This window comes from Ahaetulla prasina, chromosome 2 (assembly GCF_028640845.1).
Source record: "Ahaetulla prasina isolate Xishuangbanna chromosome 2, ASM2864084v1, whole genome shotgun sequence".
NCBI classification, from domain to species: domain Eukaryota; kingdom Metazoa; phylum Chordata; class Lepidosauria; order Squamata; family Colubridae; genus Ahaetulla; species Ahaetulla prasina.
The window spans coordinates 177,581,443-177,599,337 of NC_080540.1; the positions used below are offsets into that span (position 1 = coordinate 177,581,443).

General features: G+C 37.7%; 1 protein-coding gene across 1 annotated transcript in view; it reads right to left on the reverse strand.

The window, feature by feature from the left end:
• Positions 1 to 17,895, reverse strand: part of CACNA1F (calcium voltage-gated channel subunit alpha1 F) — a 64,238-nt gene that overhangs the window by 36,804 nt on the left and 9,539 nt on the right. Inside the window, 12 exon segments of the mRNA XM_058168697.1 lie at positions 133 to 193; positions 3,593 to 3,627; positions 4,785 to 4,931; positions 7,142 to 7,262; positions 8,646 to 8,853; positions 9,739 to 9,964; positions 13,088 to 13,248; positions 13,334 to 13,360; positions 14,886 to 14,976; positions 15,571 to 15,579; positions 16,338 to 16,386; positions 17,641 to 17,669. Of these exon segments, the coding sequence (XP_058024680.1) occupies positions 133 to 193; positions 3,593 to 3,627; positions 4,785 to 4,931; positions 7,142 to 7,262; positions 8,646 to 8,853; positions 9,739 to 9,964; positions 13,088 to 13,248; positions 13,334 to 13,360; positions 14,886 to 14,976; positions 15,571 to 15,579; positions 16,338 to 16,386; positions 17,641 to 17,669 (1,164 nt within the window).

The window sequence follows — 17,895 nt, forward strand, 5'->3', positions numbered from 1 at the left end:
GCTTCTTTCTTCAACCTGCCTACCACATGGCTCCCAATAGACTATCAATAAGAGAATGTAATGCTCACCCACAAAAATCCCCACCTATGTATAGGGGCCACAGTCTTTATGACTCTAGAATCCCTTTCTTACCTGCTCCTTCATTGCCTTCTTCTACAGCCTCCTCCTCCTCCTCCTCCTCCCCACCTTCTACCTGTAAAGAAAGAAATCAGGGAAGTCCCATGTGGAGAGGTATTTTAATGAAAGAGAGACTCATCCTCAAAGTTTCCCAGTTATTTCCTATAGTGTTCAAGGAAGGGCAAAAGAACAACCAGGGCAGAGAAAAGTGTGCAAACATGGAAGGACACAACAATGAAAATGAGCATATTTTTCTCCTAGAGAAAGTCTTCCCCTTGCTGCCAGATATACAGCATGTTTCTTATTCCCATACATGCTATACTTGCATCTAAAGCAGGAGATGGGGATATAAATTGTAGGTGAAATGAGACATTTGGGTGAGGGGAAACTGAAAAAAGAGACTGAGGCAATAAATGCAATGAACTAAAGGCAAGGCCTTAGTTCCCCACTGCAAGTTCTTACTTTAAAATTAATTGTTTTCTAACTTACTGTATCTGGATAGCATAATATCAAAGAAGACTGAAGTATGCCCTATTGTGCAATAAAAACGGTTGGACTGAATTTGGTTAAAGGTGGAAATTTTGCCAAACATAAGGCTGATTATAGATTGTGGAAGGCACACAGAAAATTATCCAAGCTACTGATAAATTGAAGATGGAATCATCACACATAGACTAACAATGCAGAAATGGCAAAATTGACCTGTTTAGTCACAGATAACAAGTGCTTTTATAAAAGACTGGCAACTACTTATAGACTTTTTGCTGGAAATGGAAATAATGAACTCATGTATAGATTTGCTATTCAGTCTAAGGGTTGAATATGGAAAGAAAAGAACCATGTAACTTTAAAGAGGGAGGACAGCTAAGGAACTTGTCTGTGGCTGCTGTAAAGAAGATTAGAAGTTGCTTCTTCATGGACTTCTGGTCAGAACACGGTGAACTGAAGACATGCTTGAAAAAATGGGGACTACATTACAGCTGAAATCCGCAGCTCGATGCATAATCCGGACCAATGAAATGTCTTTGGAGAAAGATTGTGAGGTAGTCTGCACACAATTTGGACAGCTGCTCCTTATGAGTAAACTACAGTTGAGCTGCTGGGAGTCAAGGGATTACATCTAAGCTCATAATCGTAATTAAGGACTCAAGTTTGGCTGATCCACATTTTTAATCACTTTGGAATTAACTTTTTATTGCTTTTTAATATTGAGAACCTCTGGAATGGCAAGCTTTTATGGACTTCACTCTGTGATTTTTTTTCAGTCCATTACTAAAGATGTTTTAAGTACACATTTGTTTTCTTTTTTCTTTTCCCGATTTAACAGCAAAAGGGTGATTAGAGTGAGAGCGTTGATTTAAGAAAGTTTACAGGCACACTAAGTATTCAGATGGATCTAATAAAATGTGGAAATGGATTATAAGAATCCTTCTCATGACAAACTATTTATGTCTTTGCATTCAGAAGACAATACAATGAGACTCTGAAGATTGGACACTAGAAGGCACCAGAAGGAAATAAAGCACAGGCACATTGAGATATAGTTGTGAACAATGGACTAAAAAATTAGTTTTGAAGAACTCTGCTATTATTGATAGACTAGATCATACTACGGAAAGGGAACAAGGGGAATAATTTCAGTCTTACGAGTCTTTTACTGGCAGGACTGAAATTAATTTAAATATGGACTTAAAAATGATATTTTGCCTATAAGGATATGGCAAAAGTGAAATATTGAATCTAAAAATGAAATTAGCTGATGTTCTTATAAATAAGACGGGTGTACAAATAATAGACCTGAATAATGACCTAAATAACCTCTTTTATATTGGATTTCCAAAAGACTTTTTAAAGACCAGAAGAATGTTTTGAATAATATTTTTATATTGGATTTAGAAAAGGGATTTTTTAAGTTTGTTGGTGATTTTGTTAAAGAAACAAATAGAAAATGAAAAGAAACTAAATGTTTGGACCAAATATGAAGGGGATAAAGACAGTGGTGGGATTCAGCCAGTTCGCACCTATTCGGGAGAACCGGTTGTTAACTTTCTAAGCAGTTCGGAGAACCGGTTGTTGGAAGAAATTTTATTTTGTTTTTTTCCACTTTACAGGGCTAATCCTGTAAGGAAGGCAGGAAGGAAACATTCTGGTGTTGTTTCCAGCCTAATCTTTATTGCCCTGCTTACAGAAACTGCCTCTCTGGTTAACCCTTATTACATTGTAACAGCTAAGGCGACGCGCCTATCGATGTGAGTGATGTTGAGTTGGCCACGCCCATACAGTCACATGACCATCAAGCCATGCCTACCCAGCTGGTCATTAGGACAGAGAACTGGTTGTTAAATTATTTGAATCCCACCACTGGATAAAGATTAAGATTATAGGGAGCAAGGGGAAGGAATATAAAGTTGGTTTATTTGACTAAGGTTAAAATATATAGGTTGCTACTTTTGAAAACTTTTAATGGATTTTCTTTGACCAGGTTTAAAGGATAATGTTCTAAGTCTTTGTTTATAGATTCAAGTTTTATGTGAAAGAGTTCATTTGCTGTATTTTAAATTTATCAGATTAAAGTTATAATAGTTACAGTGTGTTGCTATCTCTGGTAATTTTTATTGGATTTTTCTTGACTAGATTTGAAAGATGACATTTGCAGGATTTGTTTAATAATATATATTAGATATAAATGTAAAAGAAAGGAATTCAATTGGGTTTATTAGATCAAGTTTATAATAGACAAGTTGTTATTTCTGGTAACCCTTAATAGATTTTTGCTAACTAGAAGGGAGTGAGGTTTTAAAGATGTGTTTATATAATATGATTTATATTAGCTTTATCTGTACATGTAATTTTCAAATTGTTTTTTAAAAAAGAAAGTTGCTACTTTATATATTTTTCTCTACTTGGATTGGTTTTTCTGTTTCTTCTTTTATCTTTCATCTCATTTTATTCTTAATTTCACTCTATATAATTTCAAGTGTATCTTTTACTTACGTGACAATGATAGATAGATAGATAGATAGATAGATAGATAGATAGATAGATAGATAGATAGATAGATATAGACAGACAGACAGACAGTCATTGTTTTGTTTGGATTAAAAATGAGCTGGGCAGAAAAAAGGTGGAGGCGAATTTTTTGTGTGTTTGCACTATAAACATCATTATGTGCTATTTGTTGGAAGTAGGAGTATATAATCATGGAATTCCCTCCACTTGGAAACTAACAAAATTTGAGAACGTATTTGTTGCAATGCTGCTGTTTCCAATTAGATGTAGTTGACACCCTTGCCTAACATAAAATGTGTTAAGATTCTTGTCTTATAATTTCTAGGTTGCCTGAAGTCCAACTTCTCTGGAGGGTATCACATCGGGAAGGAAACATTAAAATGTGAAACACTTCACTTATTGATATCTATAGCTATCCAGCTACAGGATCAGAACCTAAACTTATGTATGTGTGTTTGGACCTCACCTTCACAGTTTTCTCCTCTTCATTCTGTTCTCCCTCTGCTGGTGCCTGTCTGGATTACAACAAGAAAGGCAGTGATGGGAAGAATGTTAAGAGGACATAAAGGAAAGGACAACATTAGAGTTTATCTTGCATTTGCCATCTGAGTTTCTCAGTATTCTTCTATATTCAATTCCCATTTCATTAAAGTGTTTTAATGAAACACTTCTTGTATTTATTGCCTTCTTTAAAAACTGTCTGGTTTGGTTCTGCAACCCAACAAGACAGACGCAGACTTCAGAGGATAATTAAAACTGCAGAAAAAACAATTGCTACCAACCTGCCTTCCATTGAGGACTTGTATACTGCACGAATCAAAAAGAGGGCTGTGAAAATATTTAAAGACCCCTCACGTACTGGACATAAACTCTTTCAACTCCTACCCTCAAAACGACGCTATAGAGCACTGCACACCAGAACAACTAGACACAAGAACAGTTTTTCCCCCGAACGCCATCACTCTGCTAAACAAATAATTCCCTCAACACTGTCAAACTGTTTGCAAATTCTGCACTACTATTAATCTTCTCATCGTTCCCATCACCCATCTCCTTCCACTTATGACTGTAACTTTGTTGCTTGTATCCTTATGATTTATACTGATGTTGTTTCCTGATTGTTTATTTGTACCCTATGACTATCATTAAGTGTTGTAAGTGTTTTACCTTGATGAAGGTATCTTTTCTTTTGTGTACACTGGAAGCATATGCACCAAGACAAATTCCTTGTGTGTCCAATCACACTTGGCCAATAAAAATTCTATTCTATTCTATTCTAAATTGGAGTACTGTACATTCCAAACTTTTACTTAAACAATCCTACTGCAGTATAAATGCCCTTACATGATGGTTTATAGCAGGGGTCCCCAAACCCCGGGCCACAGCCACTACTGGGTCATGGCCTATTTGGAACCAGGCTGCACAAGTGGTGGGCCAATATACATGTGCGCAGCTCAATGTGCACAAGCGGTGGACTGCTGCACATGCACATGCACGCATCGGCCCACTGTTCTCGCAAATCAAGTTGTACACACATGTGCATGCTGGCTCACCACTCATGCAGCCCAGTTCCCCTCTCTCTCCACCTTCCCTAGCCAGGCTGCCAAGCCCACAAAGGTTGGGGACCACTGGTAAAATGAACAATTTTACAAAGTTACAAATCAAACAGCTATTATCTAGTTGAATTTCTTTCCCATCCTGCCCTCACTTAGGCTATGCTCACTTCTCTTCTTTAGAGGTATTAATATCGTCCCCATCAGCAAGATTGTCCACTGCAATAGCCAAGAAGACATTGAGTAAGATATCTGAGGTGAGAAGTTTAGAGAAAACAATCTGATATAAGAGGAACTAATTCACTTTGAAGACACTTGAAGAACAGTTTTGTAACCCAACTAAAGATCTAAAGGTTAGTCATCTGAGTTTTACTTGATTGCTTGGTTAATAATGTGCATGCATTTTGTATATGTGGAAACACGATCCTGAAACACAAAGCACACCTCATTTTTAAATAAAGAACTCATTCATTAGAAGAGTTATCTCTTCCTGTGGGAGAAAGGAAGAAGCTTTTTTAGAGATTATCTACATATATTCATTTTATTTATTTATCAAATTTATATGGCTGCCCATCTCACAAGAGATGACTCTGGGCACCATACAGCAATCAAGTAAAACAACAAATACGGTACATAAAAACAATCATTATAAAAATACAAAACAATCATTATTAAAAATTAAAACATTATTGAAAATTAAAATATACCAATCACAAGGCACAGATAGAGTGAATATATCAACCACAATACTAGAGCCATTTCAGAATGCCATTGGTTCCCCTGCGGGACCTCTGAAACAATAACAAGGGATGGAGCTAACCTAACTTCAGGGCAGAGAATGTCCCACAGGGCAGACAGATGTGAATATTTGGTATAAAACTATTCTGATAGGTGAATCTAAGCACCTTTTTAGGCAATCAAAAGGCTATCAACTGCTTTGCAATGACAGCACTGCTATGTATTGATTCATTCATTTTGCTCCTAATCTATCCCACAGATGAAATTCTATGGGTAGATTACAAAATTATTGTGGTTCTACAGCCTTACACCCAGGAAAAGTCAGCATGATTGCTCATTTTATGGACTGGAAATACTGAATGGATATTTCATTCATTCATAATGCCATTGTCTAGAAGAAGCAGAAGAACTTAGGTGAGAAAGATTAAGGTACCATAACATGGCTAATAATTCATCAGAGAGCCAGTTTGGTCTAGTGATTAAGGCACAGGACTAGAAAGCTGGAGACAGTGAGTTTTAGTTTCACCTTAGCCATGAAAGCCAACTAGGTGATATTGGGCCAATCACTCTCTCTTAGCCCAATTCACCTGACAGGGTTGTTGTTGTGGGGAAAATAGGAAGAGGAAAGTATATTGGATATGTTCACCATCTTGAGTAACTTGTAAAAATAATAAAGATGGAATACAGGTAGGTAGGTAGGAAGGTAGATAGATAGATTCAAACGATACTAAAGAAAGAGTTCAAATCTATACTTGAGACAATTCCTGGAATCCAAGAAAAAATGGAAGAAAGTGTTGACAATCCCATATCTGTGTTACCAATAAAATTTTATCCTTCTATAATCACAAGAGATTCAAAGGAATGGTTGTCTGTTATTTTTCTGATGATAGCTTATCTTTAGTGTTGTATGTCACACTGTCGCCAAATTGGTGCATTTATACAACCAATTTCATTGTATATATGATGAACAATGACAATAAAGACTATACTATACTATGCATTTGAGAAACTCACAATCATGACCAGAAAGGCAATGGTTTTTTTCTAATCTTGACTGAAAGTAACTAGTATTTAAGGTGTGTTGGATTTATTGTAGAGATAGTAAATGCCACAACTAGTAGCCTAATCTCTATGAAATTGTTCAGTCCTCTTTGTTTATATATACATATATTATAAAAAGCCTAGGAATTGGGCTATGACAGTGATTGATTTAGAAACTAATCTCTGTTAAGGTGGGCATTTTTTTTCTCAAGATAACATTTTTTGAAGGGTAACTGTTGAAGGCTGCATAACAATGGTAAACCATACTGTAATCAGTCGTGCACAGAACCTGTACTCTCTGGCAATTCTCTGCTTTCCTTTCTGTTGTCTTCTTTTGATATCTTCTTCTCTTTCTTTTTCAATTAGGGACTGCCAAATTAAAGATGGATTGCTCTTTCAAAGAACTAAATTGATTGCTAACAAAAGACTTGAACATTTAAGCCACAAGGCCCATAAAAGTTGAGCCTAGGACTTTATATAGCCATCCTTTGTAATAATGGAACTAAATATAGACTCTTAAAAGGTATGTGATCAACATTTTGATCTGCTTCCCAAAGAGAATTTAGGGTGGGTGAGACTGATATAGCAACTAATTTATAAATTAGCACAAGAGCAACCTCTCATGATTCTCCTGGCCTTAACATGCAAATAATATCACTGCCAACAGCAGGGTCAAAGGATACAGTTGCCACAAATAAAGAGAATGATGAAATAGATGCAGACCAGCATGCCGGGAAAATAGGGGCCGCCGTAGGCCATGATCCCATCATACATCACTGCATTCCAATCTTCTCCTGTCAGTATCTATATTTCACAGTTGGACAGGGAAAACATCAACAGCAGATCAGATAATTCTATAACCCCTTCCTAAGAAGAAATTCTCACAATCTTGTAATGAACAAATTACTAGTCTCGATCCAGTGAGGAGGGATTTTGGAATCCTGGTTCTTTTTGGTATAAATTTAAAGATGATTTTGAATGGCAGGAGGTAATTCCGTGCTATTTCAGTCACTCTCCTGGCTCACTTGGATTATTAGCAACTGTCTGTTAGCTCTTCCATGCATTAACATTTGATCGGTGGGTATATACCACAAACCTTTATTACATCCTCAGACCCAGTAAAACAGTCTTCTCTTAAGCATAACCAGCTTTGCTTTCTTCATAATATTAAAACCCATCAAGTCAGGACAAATAATTACTTCTGGTAGCAAAATGGGTTTTTTTATATTTTATGTTGCCAAGAGTGAGAGGAAACAAGAACTCTAATTTTTTTAGTTTTACGTATTTCAGGTTCAAAGCAGAGATGACAAAGGCAGGGCCAGCTTGGGTGAGTATATAGAAGAGACAAAACTTTATGTAAGCAGAGTTAATAGAGCTGCCCCCACACATTTTGCTCTTAAATGTTTATGTTCCAGGTGGTTTTTTTTTTCTCCTGACAGGATTTAATTTCAGCTCTGGAGTACATCAAGGAAAAGCCAACTGGATTTTAATAGTTTTAAAGAGAACTTCATGGATTTACCTAGGTGTAAATAAGTATACCCCTCCATCCAAAATGTACACCTATTAAAATTCTAACATGCAATGCTGAGTTTTGTACCTGAGGTCGATTATAATATTTCAGTAACCTATGCTATGTTGTTTCCTTGACTATTCTCTTAAGCCTTTTTCAAGAGCTAGGCTTCAACTATTACAGAAATTTGAAGCTGCTCCTAAAATGACTCATAAGTCTAGGGAACCATTTTCCTGTAAGCCATTGCCATTTCCCAAACCTTGAGATAGCACTAATTCTTGAATAGCTTTAAGCTATTTCTCAGCCTAAAAGTTAGAGACAAGGATTGCTAGGAGCCCTGTGCCTGGAATTTATTTCTTGGAACTCATTCACAAAGTATCAGTAACTAATTATAAGAATCACATCTCATATGTTTTTATTAAGAATCAGGACCAAAGAAAGTGTTTTTACTAACTCCAGGAAATACATGGGTCTAAGGAGCAACAGTTTATCAATCAGGCTCTAAGCCAGAATAGGGAATGTCAACTCCCAAAAGCACCAGGTAGCAGGGCCAATAGCAAGAGACTCTGAGAGCTGTAACTGAAAACATCTTACAAAGCCACCTAGATATGGTGGTACTGGCCCTTAATCATCTTCCTAAAGGTTCTGGTCCACTGGCATAATGTGCAGCCTTTTACCTGGAAGACAGTGAGCAAGGCCTGGGGGAAAGTGTCAAAGGTGCTGCGTTTGGTCTGAGTCTCATCAAAGTTAAATTTGCCACCAAAGAGTTGCATGCCTAGCAAGGAGAAGATGATAATGAAGAGGAACAGCAGTAGAAGTAAGGAGGCAATGGACTTCATGGAATTCAGCAAAGAAGCCACAAGGTTGCTCAGTGAGGCCCAATGCCTAGAAGATAAGTCATGGGAAAGTAAGCAAGCTAAGTAGCATGGAGCATCTTTAAAGCCAAAAGTTAAGTCAGAATTATAGAATAGCTTTTGAGGACCACTGTGACAGGAATTCACAGAAACAAAACAGGTCTAGCATTGTAAACTTCCTGGGTGTCAGGCAACTAGGAAAAGGTTAGCTATCCATGTATTACTAAATTATCAACATCTCTCACTATTTCTCCACAGTAGTTCTGCTAGTTAGAATTACAGTTAGCAGCTGTCAAAGAATTGTATATTGGCAACCTAGGTCTTTCAATTGTTTCGACTTTTTTCTTAGGGCATTACTGAATACTTCTTAAGTCTCACATAAAAATTGGCAAGTTATTTTCTACATAATTACTTCCTATTTCTGGTCCAAATTATCTACCTTTTATGTATCTTTTTAAAAAATCTTGATATCTTTTTCTACAAGAAAGAGTGACTCAGGCTAAAACCTCTATTTGTTTTCCTGAAAATAAGTCTCAGACTTAGTGAGGTTGAATTCAACATAGTTTATGCTTAAGCTTGCATGCTACAGACCAACAGACATTAAAAAAAAACTATTTTGTAAACACAGGAAATACTTGACACTGATGGTTCAAGGTCTCTTTAGAAACATCATGTTCCCAAGTTCCATATCCTCTAGAAAGCTAGACAATCCCATATAGCATATCATCTGTCAGCTGCATTTAACTATAAAGGAACTGGTAGAATTAAAGTAGTAATAGCAGCAGTAGCAGCAATAGCAAATACCATTTCAAATCATCAACTCCTATGGGAATTTCAATATATACCATAATTAAACGTTATTAAGCCAAGCAATCTAAGTGAATGCCTTATCTCTGGCTAATGGCAACTTCCTTACCTGGTTATTTTGAAGATTCGCAGGAGGCGAACACAACGGAGCACAGAGATTCCAAGGGATTGCATGATCTCAAATTCTACCAGGACAGTCTCCAAAATCCCACCGCATACCACAAAACAGTCAAAACGATTGAAGAAGCTGACAAAATAGGCTTGGAGGCCTAGGCTGTACATCTTCAGCAGCATCTCCAGGGTGAAGAGTGACAACAATACTTTGTTAGCATAAGCTGCAAGAACAAAAGGTATGGGGCAGAAGTTCTCAAACTGTGCTGTGGATCGTTTCAGTCTGTGGAAAAGTTGCAGAACAATTAAAAAAGATTCTGCTTCTAATAAAGGAGGTTAAAATATTTTATTTAAGACTGAGTTTCAAAAGAAGCTAACACTCAAACTATGGCTATGATAATCATAATACAAGTAGTCCTCGACTTGCAACAGTTCATTTAGTGACTCTCCGAAGTTACAACAGCACTGAAAAAAGTGACTTATGACCATTTTCCACATTTATGACCATTGCAGTATCCCTGTGGTCACATATTTAGATGCTTGACAACGGACTCACATTTCTGACAGTTGCAGTGTCCCAGGGTCATGTGATCCTCTTTTGCAACCTTCTGACAAGTAAAGTCAATCGGGAAAACAGATTCACTTAACAACTATGTTACTAATTTAATGACTGCAATGATTCAGTTAACAAATGTGACAAGAAAAGTCATAAAATGGGGCAAAATGCATTTAAGAAATTTCTTACTTAGCAACATAAATGTTGGGCTCAATTGTCGTTGTAAGTCGAGGACTACCTATACAATAGTTGTATTACTTTTACCATTTTAAGGGGCCCTCCTCAGCCATCTGGCTAAGACCATACTGTATCTAGCACTGATTCTGATGAAAATTCTAGCATCAAAAATAAATGTTTTAAAGGACAAGCTCTGACGAAGTCTGCAGAAATAATAAAATTACAGAGTCACAATATGGAACCCAATAGAGTATATTCTCTGGGACAGGACTAATCAAACCTTTGTTCCTATTGTGTAACATTTCATCTGAAGTATCACAATACGCTAAATAAGGTACCATACTGCTTGTTCTCAGCTCTGTCCATTTAAAGAGCGGTAACATAAAAATAAAAAATTATGGGTAGTCCTCACATAACAACTATTTGAAGTTACAACAGCACTGAACAAATATACTTACACTTAGTTCTCAAAGTTACAGCTGTTGGAGTGCCCCTACAGTCACATGACCAAAATATGGACCCTTGGCAGCTCATCGTATTTACGACTGCAGGGTGTGCTTCAACAATCCCCTTCCCACCACCTTTCTCTACAATCTCTGCCCTTTTAGCCTGCTGCACTCCACTACTCCTAACTGAGCTTCACTGTCTTGTTCCTACTGCTGACAAAACAGGTCTGACATGGCCATTCATGAGGCAGCTTCTTGCCGCAGAAGGCCTACTTTTCTCCAGGTCACGTGCAGAAATTTCCTCACAGCACTACAAGAAGTGGGCCTCATGTGGCCAACAGCTGCCTCGTGAAGGGCTAGGCTGGATGGACCTCGTTATCAGCAGGAACAAAAAAATGGCAAAGAACAGCTAGCACAGCCTATGGACTGCAGTGCAAAGAACCAGCCACAGCCACCCTGGCAGAGCACAGGATGGCTATGGCTGGTTCTTTGCACAGCAGTGCTAAGCTTGGGGCAGCTGGAGCATCACACCAGCCTTGGCCCCTGCTTGTGCACCCTCCCATCCCCAGCAGCAGCCACCCCAACCTAGAATCTTATGAGGAAATGTGCATCTGCAGCAGCAGAGGGAGAGGATTTTTGCCAGTACGCTCCCAAAAGGAGACTCGATCAAGAGACTGTTCAATCCCGAGCTGGAAGGGGGAGGGGGAAAGAAGTCCAGGGCAACCACACCCTAGAATTTCTCAGGATGTGTTTAGTAGCTTAGAAAGTCATACCTTTAGTTTGGCAAGATTCTCTCTATTAGATGTGAGCAAATAAAGGACTGCACTCAGTTGGATCTCACCGTCTCATTTCTGGATTTGAACCTGAGACACTTCCTTGCAACTTCTTGCTAGCTTCCCCATTGACTTTGCTCATTGGAAGCCAACAAGAAGTTGCAAGGAGGGCCTTGCTTAATGACCTGTAACTCTCATTTAATGAGGGCAATGGGGCCTGCCAGGATTGCTGTCACCAAGTGATGTGGTCACATGATGTTGTATTTACAACTGCATCACTTAGTGATGGAAATTCCAATCCCAGTTACTGTCATTAACCGGGACTATCTATATTTCACTAGGGTAAAGAAAAAATGCGGAGAGAGGACATTTTCCCAACCTTCCCCATGATCTTGATAGCTGAGAATAGCATATGTCTACAGCATAATTTGGGGCAGACTGGAATTAAATCTGTTGCCCTTAATGCATTTTTGTCAAGCCTATAGGGAGAAATGATCAACAGAGAGGAATGGCCAACTGGCAATTTGTCAAACAGATTGGCATGGCAGTTTCAGCAGGACAGGACAAATTAATACATAGCTCCTTCAATTTGGGATCTAACAAGCAGCAGAACCATATTTGCAGGAAATTAAGGGGATTCTAGTACAGATGCATTTAACAATAATTTAAAAGAATAAGAATAAAGAATAACAACAGAAGAGAAATCGTAATAGTACTTAGAGTCTGTATCACATAATATATGAGTTTCAAAATGATTCACATGGGAAGTTTTATTCTTTACCCCCACCCCCACCTCACCCCACTTAAGGTGGCAAGCAATGTTACAAATAAATAAATAAATAAACTCTATAACTAATACTAAAATTGTTTAAAAGAAGGAGGAGGATGGAAAGCTGCAGTTTATATCTCTAATTGGGGATAAAATATGTGTAACCTACTACAGGTATTCCTCCCTCCAAGCAACTGTGTCTCAAACTGAATTCAAAACAATGAGTTCCTGCTTCTCGGCCCTGTGTTGAAAAATTCATTTCCCATCTGGCTATCCAAGGCAGCCCTAATGCCCCTAGACAAGTCTCACTTATTTATTTATTTATTATTTATTTATTTATTTATTTAATTAGATTTTTATACCGCCCTTCCTTCCCGAAGGACTCAGGGTGGTTGTACAGCCAAATAAAACCCACAATATACACATTAAAACAAGATTAAAACCGAACATATTACAGAGACGGCCAAAATTTAAAACAATTTAAAACCCTAAAATATAAATAGCCCCAATTAAAAAATTTAATAAAACTTTTAAGCCAGTCTCGCTTGAATAAATAGGTGCGTTTTAGCTCACGGCGAAAAGTCGTGTTTAAGGTTGTCTCTATTTACTATGTTTTGTAGTCCCACCTTGGATTTGGGTGAGCCAATAAGGCTGCCTGTAATGTTCAGAAGCAATGGTGAGGGTATTCAGAAACACAAGGAGCAGGACGATCCAGTAGAAAGGGACAGATTTGACAGCCAAACGACATTTCTTCCGAAAAAGTCGGTTGATGCGCTGTACATGGCGGCTGGGGCACAAAAGGAAGAACAGAAATTATTGAACAGCCTAGGGGACAGGACAAGAATGGAAAACCAGGCTGTTGTTATACTCACCCAAATTTGGTTTTGGAAAGCTTTCGTCTGTGAAAAATAGAAATTTAGTAAAAACTCAGAATGAATTATTCAGCTAAAGCTGAAAGACCCAAAGAGAAGTTACAAATCTGTCTGGGATGCTATGGAAATGGTTCAAAATGAAATTCCACAAATCATCATTAATACACCATAGAACATTTTTTTCTAAATACAGAATCAAGAACCATTTTCTAAAAATGGGCTCTCATCCCATACGGGTGGCGGTCCATGGCCACATACAGCCCCTCTGTCATCTGTTTGAGATCCCTAAAATTTGCTAGCAGAATGGTGATTTTCAGCTGCACATTTTGGATGGCAAAGTATGGATGGCAATAGGAGCCTAAGAACTCTATATGGTAAAACATTTCATTTTGCTTCTCCTTTCCCTCTCCAACCCAGTCTTCCACAAAAGCTGAACATCTGAGCCTACTTCTTTCAGTGGAATGAGTGAAAGGTCTTCTGCAGGTTGCCATCTATCCAGCAGGATGAGTTGCTGCCTTGCCTCCCCTCCCTATTTAAAGAGATTGCTGACCTTTGGCCTGCACATAGAAAAATGCAGTTTGACATAGACATTCTAATGCCATGAATAGAGACTTAAATTTTTCCCATTATCATATAAGCAAGTTACTTTTTTAGAGGTCAGCACGCTATTTAAAAAATAGGGAAGAACAAAACAAAGTGACACCTCTAAGATAGCAACTTTGGACAGGGATTTTTCACAAATAGGCGTCAGCAAGGAGGCCGTATATTCAGCATGTCCATTTGCTCAGCAAATTTGCTTAACTAGTCTATTAGTTAATAAAGGGAAGAATTCAGTCTGCAGTAAGAAGTGCTTATTGAGGCAGGATTTAATCAGAGACAGGAGATGCAAGCTTAGGAGAAAATAGCATTCTCTTGAGGATTTCTTCAAGGCAGGCAAGAATATTAAAAATAATAAAAACTAAAATCAGTTTAAAACTAAAACCAAAACTTAAAATCTGATCAGTTATCAGATATAAAGCCAAACAATCTGTCACTTAAAGAATCATCTTCTAAATCAGGTTGTGTCCAAGCATGACAACTTTAAGGATGTTAACACCCAGAATTCCCCAGACAGCTAGTGAATTCTGGGAGTTGAAGTTGAATTCTGGGAGTTGAAGTCTTCAAGTTGTCAAGGCTGGACACCCCTGTTTAAAACGTTGGTTGCTTGTCTTATTTTGGACTAGAGTGGAATCTAAACACTTGATCTTAAAATTTAGAGCATCCCTGAAGGACTTAGGTGGACTTGGTCCGACAATGGAAGACTGAAAACAGATTAGGGACTTTGCTTTCTCAATCCAACACTCTGAGATCCTTTCAATAGGAAATGCCAGGAACTAATCCCAAAAACTCTTACCCCAGCAGAGAAGATAGTCAAAGGGGGGAGGGGCGGGAGGCAACAGGAGGCAACCTTTTGGATTCCCCATTAGCTTCCTAGAAGAGTTAACTTGGCCTGTAGAACACTAATAATTAGCACTGTTCTGCAGCCCTCCTCTCTGTGGCCAGGCAAACTCACACACACACATCATAGCAGTGGCACTGAAGGTTCTCTTCATCGTCAACGTTCTCCGTGTTGACCGAGGTACTTTCGCTGGCAGGAAGACTGGCTGGGGAGAGAAAAGGAGATTATTTTTATTTTATTTTTTGGGAACAACCTAAAGTTCTTCCTGCAGTATTTCTGTTCACAAAGACAGCTGCCACCACTGAAAACATAGGATTGACTCTTCCTCAGACCATCGGTTTGATACCTTTATGATATGCAGAAGACAGGAAGACAGTGAAGACACTGCCCTCCTATGAACAAACTTTTCAGATTTTAAAAAAACTGCAAATTTTCAAGGCAACATAAACAATCGGCTTAAATTCTCTTTCAAATTACATAATACTTTCCAGATATTTAGGAATGAATGGAACTATAATATCTATATGCTTAATACAGGTAGCCCTCAACATATGATCACAACTGGGATCAGACTTTCCAAAATGCTAATGAAAGCATTGCTAGGGGAGTCATGCCCAATTTTACAACTTGTGCCATGGTTGTTAAACAAATCACTATAGTTGTTAAGTGAATCGTGAGGTTGTTAAGCAAATCCAGATTCCTTCATTGATTTGGGAATATCAGAAATGGTGTTTCCATGACCCTGGAATCATCACAAATACATGCCGGTTGTCAGGTGCCCGAATTCTGACCCTGTAACCATGGGATGCTGCGATAGTCATAAGTGTGAGGACTGGTTGTAAGTCACTTTTCAGTGCCGTTGTAACTTTGGGCATTAAATAAATTGATATAAGTAGAGGATTACCTGTAATGCATTCTTTGGCTGTTGGGCATAATTCAGTTTCATCAGCTTTTACAATGTTATTACTGCAATGGAAGTTCAGTAGATACATACTAGTTTTAATTATTTAAAGAGTCAAAAGCCTTTTTATCCCTTTATCTGTTCCTCTATTACCTTTTTGAATCAGAAAATGTAATGAGAAACTTTATAAATAATAGATCACAACTGCTGTGAAGATTGGATGAGTTTCTTAAATGTGATACTGCAGATTGAACCAGGGACTGTGATATCGTCCTCCTATTAATCATGGATCCTGTTTGGCCAGCAGACCTGGAAACTGGCAAAGAGTATCCTATTGCTGCAATTATGCCGTAGGGAGAGGAAAGACACATTGTGGCAAATGGAAATAGGTAGGAAAATTCACTTGGAGAGAAAAACATTTGGATAAGGAATTGCCATAAGGGCATACAGTAAGAAAAATCCAATAATCAACCAAAAGCAAAGAAATAAAAATAGAACTCCTCGGCATAATTGCCAAATAGGCTTGTGAAATTAACAGACTTCATTCTATAGAATGAAGCATAGATGAGGAATGAGGTAGAAACATAGTATCTACAGCTTTCTCTGCTTAGCCCTTAAAGAAAACTAAGCATGTACAAAAGGAGTAAGAAAACATTGAAAATTACTGTGGCTGTCGGAGGACTGACTGCTATGCCTGAACCATTTCTTCTTCCTCTTCTTTTCCATCAGGTCGGCCACAGTAACGTCTTCCACAAAGAAGGCACAAATGAGAGAAAGATTGGAAAAACATGAAGGGAGGGATAAATAGGAAAGGGGAATATTTAGGAACAAAGTGGATGGGAATGGATGGAGAACAATAAACGATGAGAGCCAGAAGACAGAAAAAAGGAAATGTGGGTGAACCCTCCTTACAAATGCCTTGTCCCTTTCTTTCCAAGCCATTAGAACTAAAGAGCTTGGAATTTCAAGACTAGAAGCAGCTGTCACTACCTAAAGTCTGTTCCCATTTGGGTAGTGATAACTAGAGGTCTTCAAACAGAGAATGAATTTGGATCCTGAACTAAGCAGGGCTTTGACTAGATAACTAAGTCCCTTTCAACTCTAGGATTCCATTTGTTTTGTGTCTATTCCTATAGATTCCATACATACTGATTAGTATCTAAAATGGGTGGTGCATGCTGCTTAAATGTACCATTTAAAAATTTTATTACATATTTAATTAACTTTTGATTAAATGTGATAAAACATATTTTATTACTTAAAGAAGAAAGGCCCTGTGCTTTTCTTCTTTTGGAATTTGCTGAACAATTTATTTCATTGTAAACTCATCTGTGCACACACACAAACACATATAGGCATAATGTAGGTAAAAATATTTTAGCACAATTTTAAAAAGCTAAAGATGGTGCCAACCCAAAAGATAATTAGGAATTTGCTTCTGGGTACACAGAACGGTATTGCTGCAAAAGTTGAAATCACTCTTTTTCTACTCAATGCTCACTTGCTACCGTACTTATGAGTGGATTGCCTATAAACTTAGACTTTGTATAAATACGTGCAAGGAAATATGGAACTCATCTATACCTATACAGTAGGTTAAAAAGCATTATCATTATACGTGTGTATTAGAAATATATATTTATGTGTGTTCGTATGTTGAATATTTGTTATTAGAAAATTATCTATAGAATTGTAACTTGTTCTAACAAAGTATTACAGTACAGTCTGTATCTTATTTTTTGTTGCATTTTTCATCTATTTCTTAGCACTTGTTATGTATTTTTTAAAATGCATTTGTGCTTTTTGTCATTTTAAAATAATTATTTTAAAACAATCCCTTGCCTTAAAAAGACACAGTAAGTAGTGCTGAAAAGAACTATGCTTGAGAAAACTATACTATTGTTAAGAAAAATATTTCCATATTATTGAAAATGTTTTCTAAATGCCCTGAAAAAGTGAGTGAATAACGTTAGCAATTTCTCTGTATTGTGGGACCACTATGCAACATATTTGCTTTCATTTTTTGAAGTAATCTGAACAAAAGCAAGGACCAAGATCCCTGAAACTTGTTTCAATTAAATCGGGAGAAATGCAAGCTGATGGGCTGAACGGAGAAGGTAACCTTCATTTCTCTCCACTGCTCTCAACACTTGTTCAATGAACCCAAAGCAGCTGATACAGCTCCAGTGAATTAATTAGCATCAGGAGATGGATTCTTGGAAT